The sequence below is a fragment of the Aquila chrysaetos genome, chromosome 7 (assembly GCF_900496995.4).
Source record: "Aquila chrysaetos chrysaetos chromosome 7, bAquChr1.4, whole genome shotgun sequence".
Lineage (NCBI taxonomy): Eukaryota > Metazoa > Chordata > Aves > Accipitriformes > Accipitridae > Aquila > Aquila chrysaetos.
The window spans coordinates 36201447-36215142 of NC_044010.1; the positions used below are offsets into that span (position 1 = coordinate 36201447).

General features: G+C 39.2%; 1 protein-coding gene across 1 annotated transcript in view; it reads left to right on the forward strand.

Annotated features, from left to right (window-relative positions):
- PDXK (pyridoxal kinase) overlaps positions 1-13696 on the forward strand; it is a 55138-nt gene that overhangs the window by 25379 nt on the left and 16063 nt on the right. The window contains exons 3-6 of the mRNA XM_030019838.2: positions 5528-5632; positions 8605-8688; positions 10628-10674; positions 12819-12904. Coding sequence (XP_029875698.1) covers positions 5528-5632; positions 8605-8688; positions 10628-10674; positions 12819-12904 — 322 coding nt within the window. The remainder of the gene's footprint in view (positions 1-5527; positions 5633-8604; positions 8689-10627; positions 10675-12818; positions 12905-13696) is intronic.

Genomic DNA, 13696 nt, shown 5'->3' on the forward strand with positions numbered 1-13696 from the left:
TTTAGAAGTACTGGTCATTTGGCTGAAAGAGGAAGGAATGGAAAAGGAAGGTTGGCCACATATTCCCTTTTATGGCAGGTCTAGTTTTCTAACACTGCGGTTTTTTCATTAAACCCTTTCTACCCTTTCTTAAACTGAAGGATAGATTCTAAGCCCAGTGGCTTTGCACCTCCCCTTTGAGAAAGGCATGTAGGAACACGTGGTATCCTCACATGAAGACTTTTCCAAGTTTGAACATTTGCCTGTGCCTGCACACCAGCTTGCACTAGTACCTGGAAATCAATGTACCACTGCAGGGATTAATGAACAGAAACTGCCCATGCTGGGCTGTAGCTTGTGTCTGGAGCAGTGCCACAATACGCAAGAATTGTGTGCTGGATGAATGGGTGAAGATAACTTGGTTTTCCTACAAGAACAAGATTGTGTGACAACCCTTTCTGTCATCATCATTAAAGCTGAAGGGCAAATTTCTCCTTCAAAATCTAGCTGTGAACTTTAGTTTTTAAAAGAATGCCACGTACCAGAGGGGCACAAGTAGCAAAGTGTGTGAGGTTTTGGACATGGCGTTCTTTCTTTCCCCATCCCCATCTTTAAACCTGGTCTTGTTAGCAAAAGATAAAACGCAGAGAGAATTTATGACTAACAGGCTTTCTTGGGTGAATCATTATTACTTTTTTTTGCCCTGTCTTTAAATTAGTGAGATACAACAGGCCTATTTCTGCTGACTCCCGCTCAGAAAATTCAGCTTTCTTTAGTCTCTGATAATCCTGAAATTTGGAAAATGTGCTTTAAATCAGTCCCCTTGGGAGAGCAGTTTGTCATGTTGCTTGATGAGGAACTTTTATGATTAGAGTGACTCACCCTTGAATGGCATCATGCTTCATGTACAAATAAAAGAAGCTGTCATGCAACCTACAAAGATTCTGTGCTTTTTATTCTAGTTTACTGGATTGTTTGCAGAAGCATCTCATTGTCTGATGTGCAAAAATAAAAATCTAGATTTATTTTTTTTTTTTATTGTATCGTTGATTTTTGGGGGTGCATTTTTAATTCTTCAGTGACTTGCATTTTTGTTTTTAATTGATAGGTTAATGGTAAGCATATAATGTGCTTACTTTTCCATCCAAATCCTACCTTTGAAACTGCTCCAGAACAAATAGCCTGGTTTTTTTTCTGTTCCTTTTTATTTTTAAGCAAAGCACTTTTGACTTCCACTTAGTGGGTGTGTAGTGGGTGGTTGGGTTGGCTGGTAGGTCTAATACATGAGAAATTATAATTATGTCTCGTTGATGTGATTCTTCACAGTCTACCACCCATATGCAGTCATTCACACCTGTGCAGTGTGGGACAGAAAGAAAAGATCTCCAATCATGCCTAACACTGGTAGTATTTTACTCCCACACTGATGAGCTGTAAAAAATCCAGTGGATAATTTGGTACTGTATTTCTGGTTTTGTTGAAGGCCTCCTGGTAGCTGAAGATTACGTCATGTGTTTAGAACAGGTTGTCTGCTAGAGTTTGTATTGGAATTTTGTGACACAGCTGGGACCAGATTGCCTGCCCATCATGTGCCTTAAACACTAGATCTTTCTTCCTTTTTCCCATGTAAAGTACTTGGTTACTGAAGCCACTTGGAATAGTTTTGCAAGGAGCACCACAGGAGGAACTCAAACCTCAGAACAGAATGTTCTGGGTTAGAAAACAAAATCTTACATGCCTTGCTATACTTAAATGGTAGCTTGTTTTTTGCTTTTGTTTGGTTCGGGGTTTTTGTTTGGTTTTGGTTTTTTTTTCCTTCTGGTATGCCTAGGATTTTTATTCTTTTCTTTTTTCTTTGTGTTTGAAAGTAATTAAGAGGGTTATAATTACATTCCAAAAGAGAAAAAAATGTACCAGTGGAGAAAGGCAAGAAAGAAAAGTATGTAAATTCATCTTGGGTGCAGTATTAGCTGCTTCTCTTGGTTGTGGTTTTGTTTTTTTTCCTTTTTCATACAGATGAACCAAGGCATTTCCTTGGAGACTAATGAATACGTTTATCATTTTAGAGGGATAAGTGACAAGTGGCATTGTATCTTACCTGTTTTTCATTCCCTCATCTGCTAAAAGCAAATACATAACATTTAATTGCAGTAAAAGGCCATAACACAGATCAGCAGAAGGGGTATAAAGATGCTTAAATGTTTATGTTCATCTATGTGTTTAAATTTATTACTAATCTGGGAGACTAATGGAGTCAGTCTGAGCCAAGTGCAGTTTTGGAGTGCTGTATCATGATTTGCAGTGTTCTCTCTGTTCTCTCAGTCCAGCACTGAGGGGAATTTCTTGGTGGTTTTGTAACCAAAACAAGGAAGACTCAGCTTGCTTCCTCTGTGGAAGATACAAGCCAAGATCTCACCTTAATATCGAGATAAAAGAGTAATAATTTGATCCAGCTGCCATGCCTAACCAGCTCTGTAGTCTCCAAATGGGATGCTGTTGTTCTGCCAAGTATTCTTTAGTCTTCTTGGCTGTGGTTCTTTGTATAATGTGTGCAAGCAACCAGGTACTGTGAGACTTTGAACTTCTGTATTCTGGAGAGCCACAGTGGAAATATTACTGCAGAGTAGGAGTTATAGTAAGTGAACAGTTAAACAGAAGATTTTAAGTTTTCTCATGCTGTTTTTCAGATACTCACATTTAGTCATGTAGGCATAGGGATAACATTTCTAGGAAGCTGCCTTTCTTTTAGGTCTTGCAAGGCAGCTCTGGGCCTTCAAATGTACTCATTGCCAGCCAAGTTCTTATGTCTAGCCGGGAAGACAGTGATTCCTCATTATCATCCTTAACTCTAGCCACTCGTGCTTTTCCCTAAAGCCAATTGGACCTCAAATGTTTAAGCTTGCTGTTGGCATTCCCTGCTAACTAGCTTTGGGTTCAGAGCTATACAGTGGTTTTTTGACCACACAGTATCTATCTGGATTTTTTGCCTTTTTCCTTTCAAGGTAGTCCCTCTCCCTCTTCCTGGGACCCCAAGGTATCAATCCTTCAGTTAGTGAAACCCTTTTGAACATGAGTAACTGGCTTTTTCTTCTGTCCCTCTACAGAAGATGCTTTTTGGTTGTATATTCCACCAGGAGAGCAGGATAAATGCAGGGTCGTGGGGTTTGCCCATTGTTAATCATGTTACATGAAGTTACCCTGGAGAGAGGGCTTAGGATGGTTTCCATCTTGCTGCCAGTTTTGATTTTGTTTGTTTCTTCTTACTCGAACATAATTCAACTTCTAGTGAAATCACAGTTCTCTGCAGATCCAGTGAAGGCATTGCCCTTTTTCTTCTCTCTGAATAGCTGGGGCTTCCCTAGGGCCTTTTTTCCTCCAGCTATTGTGTGATTAGACTTTAGGTTGTATTACATGTCTTACCAGGTGCTAAAAAGGATCCTCTAGATACCCTTGGAAGTCATTGCTACAGAGTTCAATGTCCCTGTCCCATGTGGGTAACTTACAATTCCTGAGCTAAGGCTGGGCTGCTATCTAACATTATTTCCCTCCTTCAGTGGAGGATCAGTGTGACATGAACCCTGTGCATTGACCGTTTAAGACAGTTTGACATAGGAAGGTGAACTTTTAGTTAAATAGTGAACGTGCAGGGTCCCTCTGTAGGAATGGCTCCCGAGAGTATCTAGATTGTCTGGACAATCTATCGTAGTTATTTTTATGGCCATGTGTAAGATGAATGACTGCTCTTTTGCCAGCTGACCTTGACTCTGGGTGAAAACTGCATTCAGTTTCATTGATGGCCACAATGGAATAAAAAGGACTCTTGTTGTGTCTCTATACGGACTGGCTTTGCAGTGCTAATAGAAGTAGAGATTTGGGGAAGAGGAGAGGGCAGATTATTTCTCTCTGAAGCTGCAGATGTGACAGAACAAACATCTGCATATGTGTTAAATAAGCCAAATACTTGAGTTAGTTGTAGTCAAGGGTTCCTCATATACTTGGGGCTAGACGTGTGCCTATGTGTTAGGCGTTGCCGTTTTGAATATCACTATGTTCTGCAATCGAACTACAGCCCTAACAAATGGGAATCCCTCACTTTGTCCCTTTCTTCACAGAGACTTTTTAAAAAGCATTTGCTAGGGAGAGAAATGTAGTGGCTGATGTGAGTCAGTCCCCCAGCCAGCTGGCAGCGAGTCGTGTTTTAGAGGCTAGGCCTTTGTGAGCTGAGGAGAACAAAATGATCCATCTGCTCACCCTACTGTGGGTGTATTTGCATTCATAAGAAGGAAAACTGAAAAATGTGCTTATCCTAGGCTCTAGGCACCTTTTGGCAGTTACTCTAATAACACAGTTTAGAGTGATAATCAAAGCCAACAGTTTTTATCACAGAATTTTCTAACTTGGAAGGCAGAAGTTAAAACAAACAAAATACCATTGTCTTCACACAGAGGTGGTGTGGAAGAAGATACCTCATTTAACATTTCACTTTTCCGAATTCCAGTTAATAAAAGGATAAGCTTTTTAGCAAACTGTGAATTTATGGAGGTTGGAAGAGTTAAATTCTGGGTGCTTCATCCAATATCCTGGAGGAAGCCCCATTCTTATATACAAGGAAATGATGGCTGCCATCTAGATGGGCAGACTTTGATGACAAGGTGCAAGGTGCATTTATGTTTTTCAACAAATGTTTAGAGTCTGTCAAGGAAGTTTAGCTTTTTTTTACCTTGAAATTGGCTACGATGGAGCTTGGTCCATTGTTTGCTGAAATCAGGTCAGCTTCACCCAAGTAACTTCACCTTCCATCCACTTCTCAGCCAAGAATATTGGCTTGTAATTCTTGGAGATCATTCAAGGATAAAAGTGAATGGATATTATTCGTCTGTTTATAGTGTCTTTCTGATACTCATTTGCCTTCTCCAGGATCCTCAGCATTAAAACTGTGCTATTTGTGGAAGAAATCTGCCAGATGACTTTGTATGTTTAAAGAGCATCCATGACAATGTTCTGCTGTGGTCAGTCTATTCCTTATATGCAGGTCCCAGTGAACGCTGTATCTGATGGGTGCAGCAGTGCTGCATGCCTGTGTCCAGACAGATCCACAAGCCTGTTTAAGCGTGTCATCTAGCTCTCAATCTTTTTCTTTTTTTTATAGTATAAAATAACAAAAATAGATTATACTGACACCCTCCTCCAGTGAAGTCTGGAACATATGTTTGTCCCCCTCCACACAGGGAAGGGATAGTTGTATAGGTTCCATGGGAAAACCTGCAGGAGCGTGTGTGTGCTCTGCTCAATTTGCTGATAAATGGACAGTCTCAAACTCCAGTGTAGTCACTCTAGTTCCTGTGGGAAATAGAGGTGCTAAGAAGAAGCTGAGCATGTTAACTGTTCAGCTGACAGCAGCTTTCATTCGGCAACAGCATTTTACAGAAGAGGAGGTGGAAATGCTTTCTGGTGCTAATATCTGATACAGTCCTTCCAAGTATATAATCTGTGTGATCCTAAATAGAAAATGTAGCTCTGAAAAAATTATCTGGCATTTACTTTGCAGGTTATGCCCACTGGAAGGGTCAGGTGTTAAATTCAGATGAGCTTCATGAACTGTACGACGGACTTAAGCTGAACGAGGTCAACCGGTATGATTATGTACTCACAGGTAAGAAGAGCTTGTTCCTTGGAGTTCCCATGAGATGTAGACAAAAGTACATAAGTATAAACCATATCCCTCCTTATTCCAAACCAAGCAATTACACTTTCCCTCCTTTGATTCCTCATGCAATTTCATCTGTATATTATAGTCTCAACTGCTCATGCTGTTTAGTTTGAAACAGCCAGTGTTCTCCAGCCTGAAGGTTGTAATTGGGTCGGTAAATTGATCCCCTTGTATAGTTTACAGACTTGTACAGGCCAGTCATGTACAGGCTTAATTAATGTTTTGGGAGTGCCTCTACTAAAAAAAGGATGAGGAATGTCAGAGTATTGTTTTTAAATTTATTATGAAGACATGAGTTTAAACCCTTTCTCCTAAATTAGCAGTACTGGCACACTGTGGTACTATAGCATGATTTTATACACAGTTGTCTGTCCTTGTTTTTTCTACTTGATCTTTAAGGGGTGGTGCTTTGGATACAGAGCAAAGTATAAGCAGGGTTGGATTTTGGTTCTGATTTTGTCATATCTCTGATTTTTTGCTCTTGTTCCTATGTAGGTCCTCTGAGTAGGTACAGTTCTGCAGGACATAATGACTGTGCAGTGTTTTCCTTTGCTTGCCACTGGGTGCAAAGTGTTTATAAATACAGGGAAAGAACTTCTTGTAGCATGCTTTATAGAAAGCAGAGATTTTCTGTGCTGTTTTTATTAAAAACTGCTCCTCATCCAATTCCTCTTTCTCAAATGTAAGTTACTGATCAGGTTTCACCTCAGTAAGAGCTATGCATCTGGTTTAGATTACAGTATAAATTTTTTATAGCAGTGAACAGTCACTTTTTAAAGGTAAACAGAAATATATTGCCAGATTTGATTGACTTCATGCCTTCCACCTGAAGGAAAGTGCTTTATACACAGGGAAAACTGGAGACGTTAAGTGTATGGATTATAACCCCAAAGCAGTCATTCTGGCTTGAAGAGTATGGCATGTCTGAAGAGTTATGGTCAGTTCTTTTTCAGGGAATATCTCCAAAGTAAAGGAGGCTAAATAGAAAATAGACTGAACTAAGGTTAAGAAATTAATTTCGACATAAATGGGTTCTTTGTGATTGAGAAATAGACAAACGCCCTTTCTTTCCTTGAAAGAACTCGCACAGAGGACATTTCCAGGAAAAGCACACTGTATTGTGGGAGTTTTGAGGAGATGTTAGTATGCAAAATTATTAAGTAATGTTTGAGTATTCTTTTAGCTGAAATGTTCCTTTTTTATTTTACTTGCAACTCTTGGAAGAGACCCCAACTCCTTTCTTATCATTGTCTTGTACTGGCAAAACAGATGCAAGAGATTAAAAATGGTAGAAGGAAAAACAGAAATCTTCAGCAGAAAGAAATTTTTGGAGAAAAAAGGAATATTTATTAATATGCCTTTTAAAATAGGATTTGTGGGTAGATGGGTCAATGTGGTGTTCATGTTTAAAAATCTTGTTTGGAGTAGCCATTTTCAGTATGGACAAAAAGAAGGCATGGGTAGAAATGGCACTAATTTCTTAAGATCTGATAACACTCTCAGTGTTTTAGTGTTCAGCTGGGCTGTGGCTGAACTTAAAAATTCAGGTTTTTTCATTCAGGGCCAAAAGACAGATTTTTCTCTTCAAACAGGAACAGCCATTCAGTATAGTGCACAACTGTACTTTGTACCTCCAACAGCCTGGATATGATGATTCGAACACTGAAAACAAATTAATTTGTCAGCAGATGGGATTTGACTGTAGTTTTATGTCTGATGACTGTAGATATCTTGGCTGAGATAAAAATTATTATCTTTAGGCTGATTTTACAAAATAACACTTTGTTAACTTTTGTGACTGTTAGTTACTTGTAGATCTTCATATATTTGTTTCATTTACAGTGAAAGACTCAAGGTAAGTGATAAACTCCAATTTAGTGTTAAATTTTTTGAAACACCTCTGTCAATAATGTTAATCATCCTCTGTATTTTTTTTCAGCCAGTCTGCCATCACAGGTCATTTTAAACAAAAATCTTTACTTGGCTTTTTTGACTGATTATCAGCATTTCATAGATGTAAGACAAAGCATTTTGGCCAAAAATCTTGGAAGCTTTTTCCATTTCTCTGCAACATCTCAGAATTGATCAATTTTGCAAGTAAAAAAAAAAATCTCCAAAATTTATTTTTAAATATTTTAGTAGAGTGGATATTTCCAAGCTGAAGGTTTGAAGAAGCCACCTTGCTAAAAATAATATTATTAAATGAACTAAAATAAACTCAAATCAAATTATTAATTAATAAATGTTGTAAATAAAGTTAATACATAAAATAAATATATAAATAAAGAAACATCTATAAAATAATAAATTATTAAATAAGAATATTGTGGTGCTAGCATTGTGATCAGGGCCTTGAGATATAATAAAACTTATTTCCAGCTTATTTCACTGCTAAGCCTAAAAGTAGAATTTTATTGGTATATTGACCGTTGCTCTAAAATACTCAAGATTAGTTCTCCATTGCATCAATGTATTGGAATGTATCAGCACCAACATTAATAATAATAAAAAACCTGCTTCAAACCAGAGTATGAGAAAAGTATGTGGAATTTAAAATATTTCTTATTTACTACATGATGAATAGTACTGATTCGGACTGCTGTTTTGAAGAAAAGGAGTGTTTTTTCCTTTCAGCCTGACCTTTTTGTATATATGTGCAAGCATTTTGAAGTTGTATGAGCCTTTTATATATAGTATCCATTAGTAAATGGATTTTTAAGGTTGTATTTGTAGTCATGCAAACACTGTCTGAGTTTGTCTTCCACCTATTATTCCTGAATGAAATACTAAGACGCCTTTGTTCTAAAAATGCATTGTTCCAAAGAATGAGAAGTATGCAGCAATCCTATCCAAAATTTAAAAAAAAAAAGCGTTCATGAAAACAGACTTCAAAAGTGTCTTTTTTTTTCCCAAAGGATATACAAGAGACACATCGTTTCTTGCAATGGTGGTGGATATTGTCCAGGAGTTGAAGCAACAGAATTCTAATCTAGTGTATGGTAAGGATGTGTATTATAATCCTTTCTGCTTCATCATTGTATATGCCCGTCATTTCCATGTTTTAGGATAAAAATGCTGTTCTGATGTTACCCAGCATTTCACAACCATCTTGTGCTTTGATCTGGCTGGGACCAGCTGAGGCTCCAGTGAAGTTTCGTTTCAGCATTGCTTAAGTGTTGAGGGAGTTGTTTTTTTATCTTTCTGATTTTATGCCTTTCAGTATGTTTCTTGCATTATGCCATCCAAAGGAGAATGTGCCTTGAGGACTGATTGTCTGTATCAAAGAAAGGCTTGTAAAATCCCAGCCGACTGCAGCTGTTCATAGTTCAGAGGCATAGGCTATAAGTGCTGATAGCTGAAGCCTCGCCTTGATGTCCAAGTCAGTCAAAAGCAGGATAGACTCTCCCGTGTTGCCCTGCCATGGTTTCATGTTACATTGCAGAAGAAGTGTCTAACTATGCCTTATAAGCTTCATAATTTAGCTGAAAACTCCAAGGCTTTTTTAACTCTGGTGCCCTCTGCTAAGATTACCTAGAAGCACTCAAAAGACCTACAGACTCTAGCAGCTGCTGTCATTAATGTGTCACGTCAGGCTTAAACGTGTGAGAAAAGATTCTCCTCTCTCCTTCCTGACTCTCTTCAGGACTTCTGGATATAACCAGCACAGGCTAGAATTGAGCAAAACGTTTAGAGTGACAGGGCAAAGTCATTGGGGATTCAGTGGGATAAAAAGCTGTGAACGATGGTTTGAGCCTGTCATCTTCAGGTTCAGTAAACTGTGTGGTCAGGAAACACTTAGAATGGTTTGCAGGATTTGCAAGTTGTAATACTGTGGAGTGTGATACCTGACTTAAAATTTTCAAAGCACGGTTCTCATTTAGGAAAATGTAGCACAGATACTTTCATGAGCTTAGGTTTTGTTGCTTTTTAGCCTTTACACTGTTTCATTTCTGGTTCTCCAGAGCCTTATACTAGTAAGTGAAAGCTAAAAACTCTGTTGGAGTATGAGCAGGAAGAAACATCTAGCTGTGTAGAACAGGAAGGAAGTGGTCAGATGGTGAGAACACAGCTAAGTTTCTAAGATCCTTTATATTTAATAAATAGATTATAATGTAAGGAAAATACTTTAAAATGTAAAACAAATTACCCTCTTTTTTACTCATAGAAACCTCCTTAAATACTGATTGGACACTGATTTGATACCTTTGGGTTTGTATTTCTTTTTTATCTGCTAAAAGCTCTTTTAATACAATGAACAGTGTTCCTTTTTAAAGTACAAGGCTAGGCTGTTTCCATCCTCACTTTGAAACTGAAGGTGCTTGGAATATGTTGTTAATAATGCTGATGATTCAGAACCTGTGCAAAATGTGCATTAATATTATTACACCAAGTATGAGTTTATGTACTTTGGCATGGATTTTCTTGTTTCATTATAATACACAGAATTCTTTTTATGTGTACACACAGCATTTTAGTGTGTACATTTGGCATGTATCTTTTTACGTTACAGTAAAAATAGGACTCTTCACAGCTATTAGCTTCTCCCATGTTTCTTCCCCACCATACTACTATTTCAGAGTTTTGGGTTGGGGATTGAAGGGGAGGGTTCTCTGCGTTTTCCATAACAAAAGCCCCTATACTCCCAGTGGTCAGACCCTCTCATCCTCATCACCTTCAGACATAACAACATGGAAGCAGGTAGGAGAGGGTGACTACAACCTTCTGACAATTGTTTAAGACACATGGCCTACTCTTTCAGAATTGGCAGCTACCAGTTATAAATTTCAGGCTGAATGTGCTGCGAGAGCTGTGAGAGTATATAAGTTATCAGGCGCTCAGTGCTGGTACATAGCCACTACTGTTATCTAAAACTTTTCCCTCCCACTAGGGTCTCTGTAACTGTACCCCATTTCTAAAGCTAGATTTATTCTGTTCCAGTATGCGATCCAGTGATGGGTGACAAATGGAATGGAGAAGGCTCCATGGTTAGTACTTATCTGTTTGGATTCTCTGTATAGTGAATATTTGCTATATAAGGATATCTATAAAGATTTATTAATTTTTAAACACCAAAACTAAGCTACTTTACCTAAGCGTGGCTTTGGATCCCAGCATCGAGTAAGTTTGTACTTTAATTTCCTGTATTTGATTGAGTTTAGTATCTGGGAAGAATGGTGGCTGCATAGCCCTGGGATTATTTCTAACTCGCTGCTGAGACAACAGGTGGAATACAGACCCTGTCCACAGGAAGATATCCCCCTGCTCTCCCTCCTTGTCTCACTGGAGTTCCCTCATCTTCTTTCAAGAGCTCTACTTTGGCTGGTAGCCTGGCTGGCATTGTCAGTGATTGTGTGAATTGACATACCACTTGAACCTAAATGAAGATGACTTATTTCGTGTGAGATCCAACAGCTGTTAGGCATTGGGCTGTGATCAGTGACAGAAAGGTTCTGCGTGCCAATACCAGACTGCATACTGACAAACATTCCTTTTTGATCAAAACTAGCAAATAATTTCAGTAAAAATGCAATGTGGGAAGACATCAGCAATAATGATATTTTATGTTTTCTTCTGCCTTAGCTAGTCATGCACTATGAATTCCTCTTTGTCCTTGTACCTTTTTACAGTTTACCTGCTCATAAAACATCACATGAAGTAGCACATAGTAATAAATTTGCCATTGCTTTTGTGTTCTATTCTTTCATTTTACGTCTATTGCAATATTTGTTGTCCTTGGCTTTTTCTAACAAGGCAGAGATCTAGCAGCTGTAGAGTCACCTTGCAAAGCATTAGCTCTTGGGAGGAGTCATAACCATGGGCCTACCTGTGACTTTTGGGTGGAAGATAAGGTAGATGGAAGAAGAGGAGAATATTTAACATGTAAACCACCAACTCATTCCTGCCAAGAAAAGTAATGAAATCATTATTTCAAATGCCTTGGTTTAGACGTGACCTAGTCTTGTATTACTGTCTAAAGGCAGAGTCCTTGTGACACCGTTGCTTTACCATGGCTGCATGAGTGAGCTCAGTACCCTGCCCTGAGTAGCTTCTGAGACTAACAGAGAAAATAAAACATGGACAAAAGGGGATATTAGCCCTGATTTAGCAAATGGGGTTCTGCCAAAGAATATCAACTCCTAGTAAACAATGAACCTTTATTAAAGGTTTTGTTAAATTGAGTTACAGCAGGACTCGGGAAGGTGAGGTGACCCCTGTACCCATCAAACCCGAACTCCTAGCTGAGCTCCAGTGTATGCCAAAACAGCTGATGCTTTTCAGCTTTGAGCCTGAAAAGCATGCAGGTTGGTGGGCTCCTGTTACGTCTCAGTGTATGCCACCTGCTTAGACAACTAATATCCCTTTGCTGATGGGCTGCGTTTAGCTAATGAAGATGGGGTAAAGATGGAAAAGGCAGGCAGAAAGGGGAGCATTGGCCCTCATTACTGGAAGAGCTGATTCTGCAGGCAGTGAAGTATGCTAGTGTTTTGTTAGACTTTGGTGCAATGCAAGCGAAGTATTTTTAATGTCCTTATCGGAACTGCTTTATAGATTAAGTTGTACTGAACAAATTACAAATCTGATTCCCATTCACACATACTGATGTACAGCACACCCTAGAAACACGGCACTGAAAGGAGGCAAAATAACACATAGCATGGATGTTACTTGTTTCTAAATCCCACAATGCAACACAATCAATGTGGGCACATGCTGCCGCAGCAAAGGGCCTCTGTACTGTCGGTACAACAACAAAGTAGTTTCTTTTGGAGGTAGGGACATGAGAAAGGGGTTCCCCATGTTGGGACACTGTATTTCCTCATGCTGCTGTGTCACCTTGGTGAGAGGGAACCCGAAAGTTCTTCCTCCAGGCACCATTTCCTTTTAATGTTGCCAGTTTAGGCGTATCTGCTTAGCGGTGCTTCCTATCGCCTCCAGTGAAAGAAGGGCTGTTGGTTGTACTGTCACCAGCTGGAGGATGCACTGCCACTTTAGCTACTGCTGCATAGCAGTGCGCTGGGAGCTGTTAGGTTACTCAGTGACAGCACGAGTGGTAGTTGAGGGAAGGAGAGTTGCAGTCGCACATCTCAGATGCTGCTGACAACATTTGATACTGTTTCTTCTCCCCTAGTATGTGCCCAAGGATCTCCTCCCAGTCTACAGGGACAAAGTCGTACCTGTTGCTGATATAATTACTCCTAACCAGTTTGAAGCTGAGTAAGTACTCCTTTTATAGCCAAATAAACTTGGGGATAAAATCAGGGAAGGCTGATACCTATTGTTTTATTTGTCTCAATACAGTGCTATAGGTATGTATGTGTTGGGTTTTGGTTTTTAGCTGTTACTTTCAAGTGGTGCTTTTCAGCCGATCTCCAACTGTTCCATATTGAAATCAATAAAAAAATCTGGGAGTTACATGAGGAAAAAGATTTCTCTTCTTTTCTCCGGTCTCTCATTTTCACGATTACTTTTTGTTACCTCCAGAGGCCTGTATCTAGGGCAGGTTAAAAAAATACATTTCTTCCCTTCCCCGTCCTTACCCATTCCTAGGAAAATTTTTATTATATGTCAGAATATCAAAACTGAAATAGTTTGAATCAAACCCCCAAAATTAGATTCAGAAATACCACCATGGCAACATCTTATAGGAGTTAAGAATTTAAATGCCTCCTGCCCGTCCTATCTACATAGCTGTGACTCTTTGGTCAGGACGTAATCTGTTGTGATACACCACAGGCTGTCTCCCTAAGGGGAGGGAGCACCTACATGGAAGGTGGCGAGAAGACAGTTGTGAGGGAATTTTATGATACAGGGATCTCTACAGGAGGCAGGTTAGGACTGGTGTGAGTCCGCTTCAGCAGCACTGTGTATCTGTGCACTTAACTTTTAAACACAGTGGTCTGGTACAGCAGATGACATAGCTACAAACCATTTAGGCCTGTATGGTGCAGTCCAAGCTTTCTTCCTTTCAAAGAGTAAATAAAGCAGTCATTGCCTGGAGAACGTGTG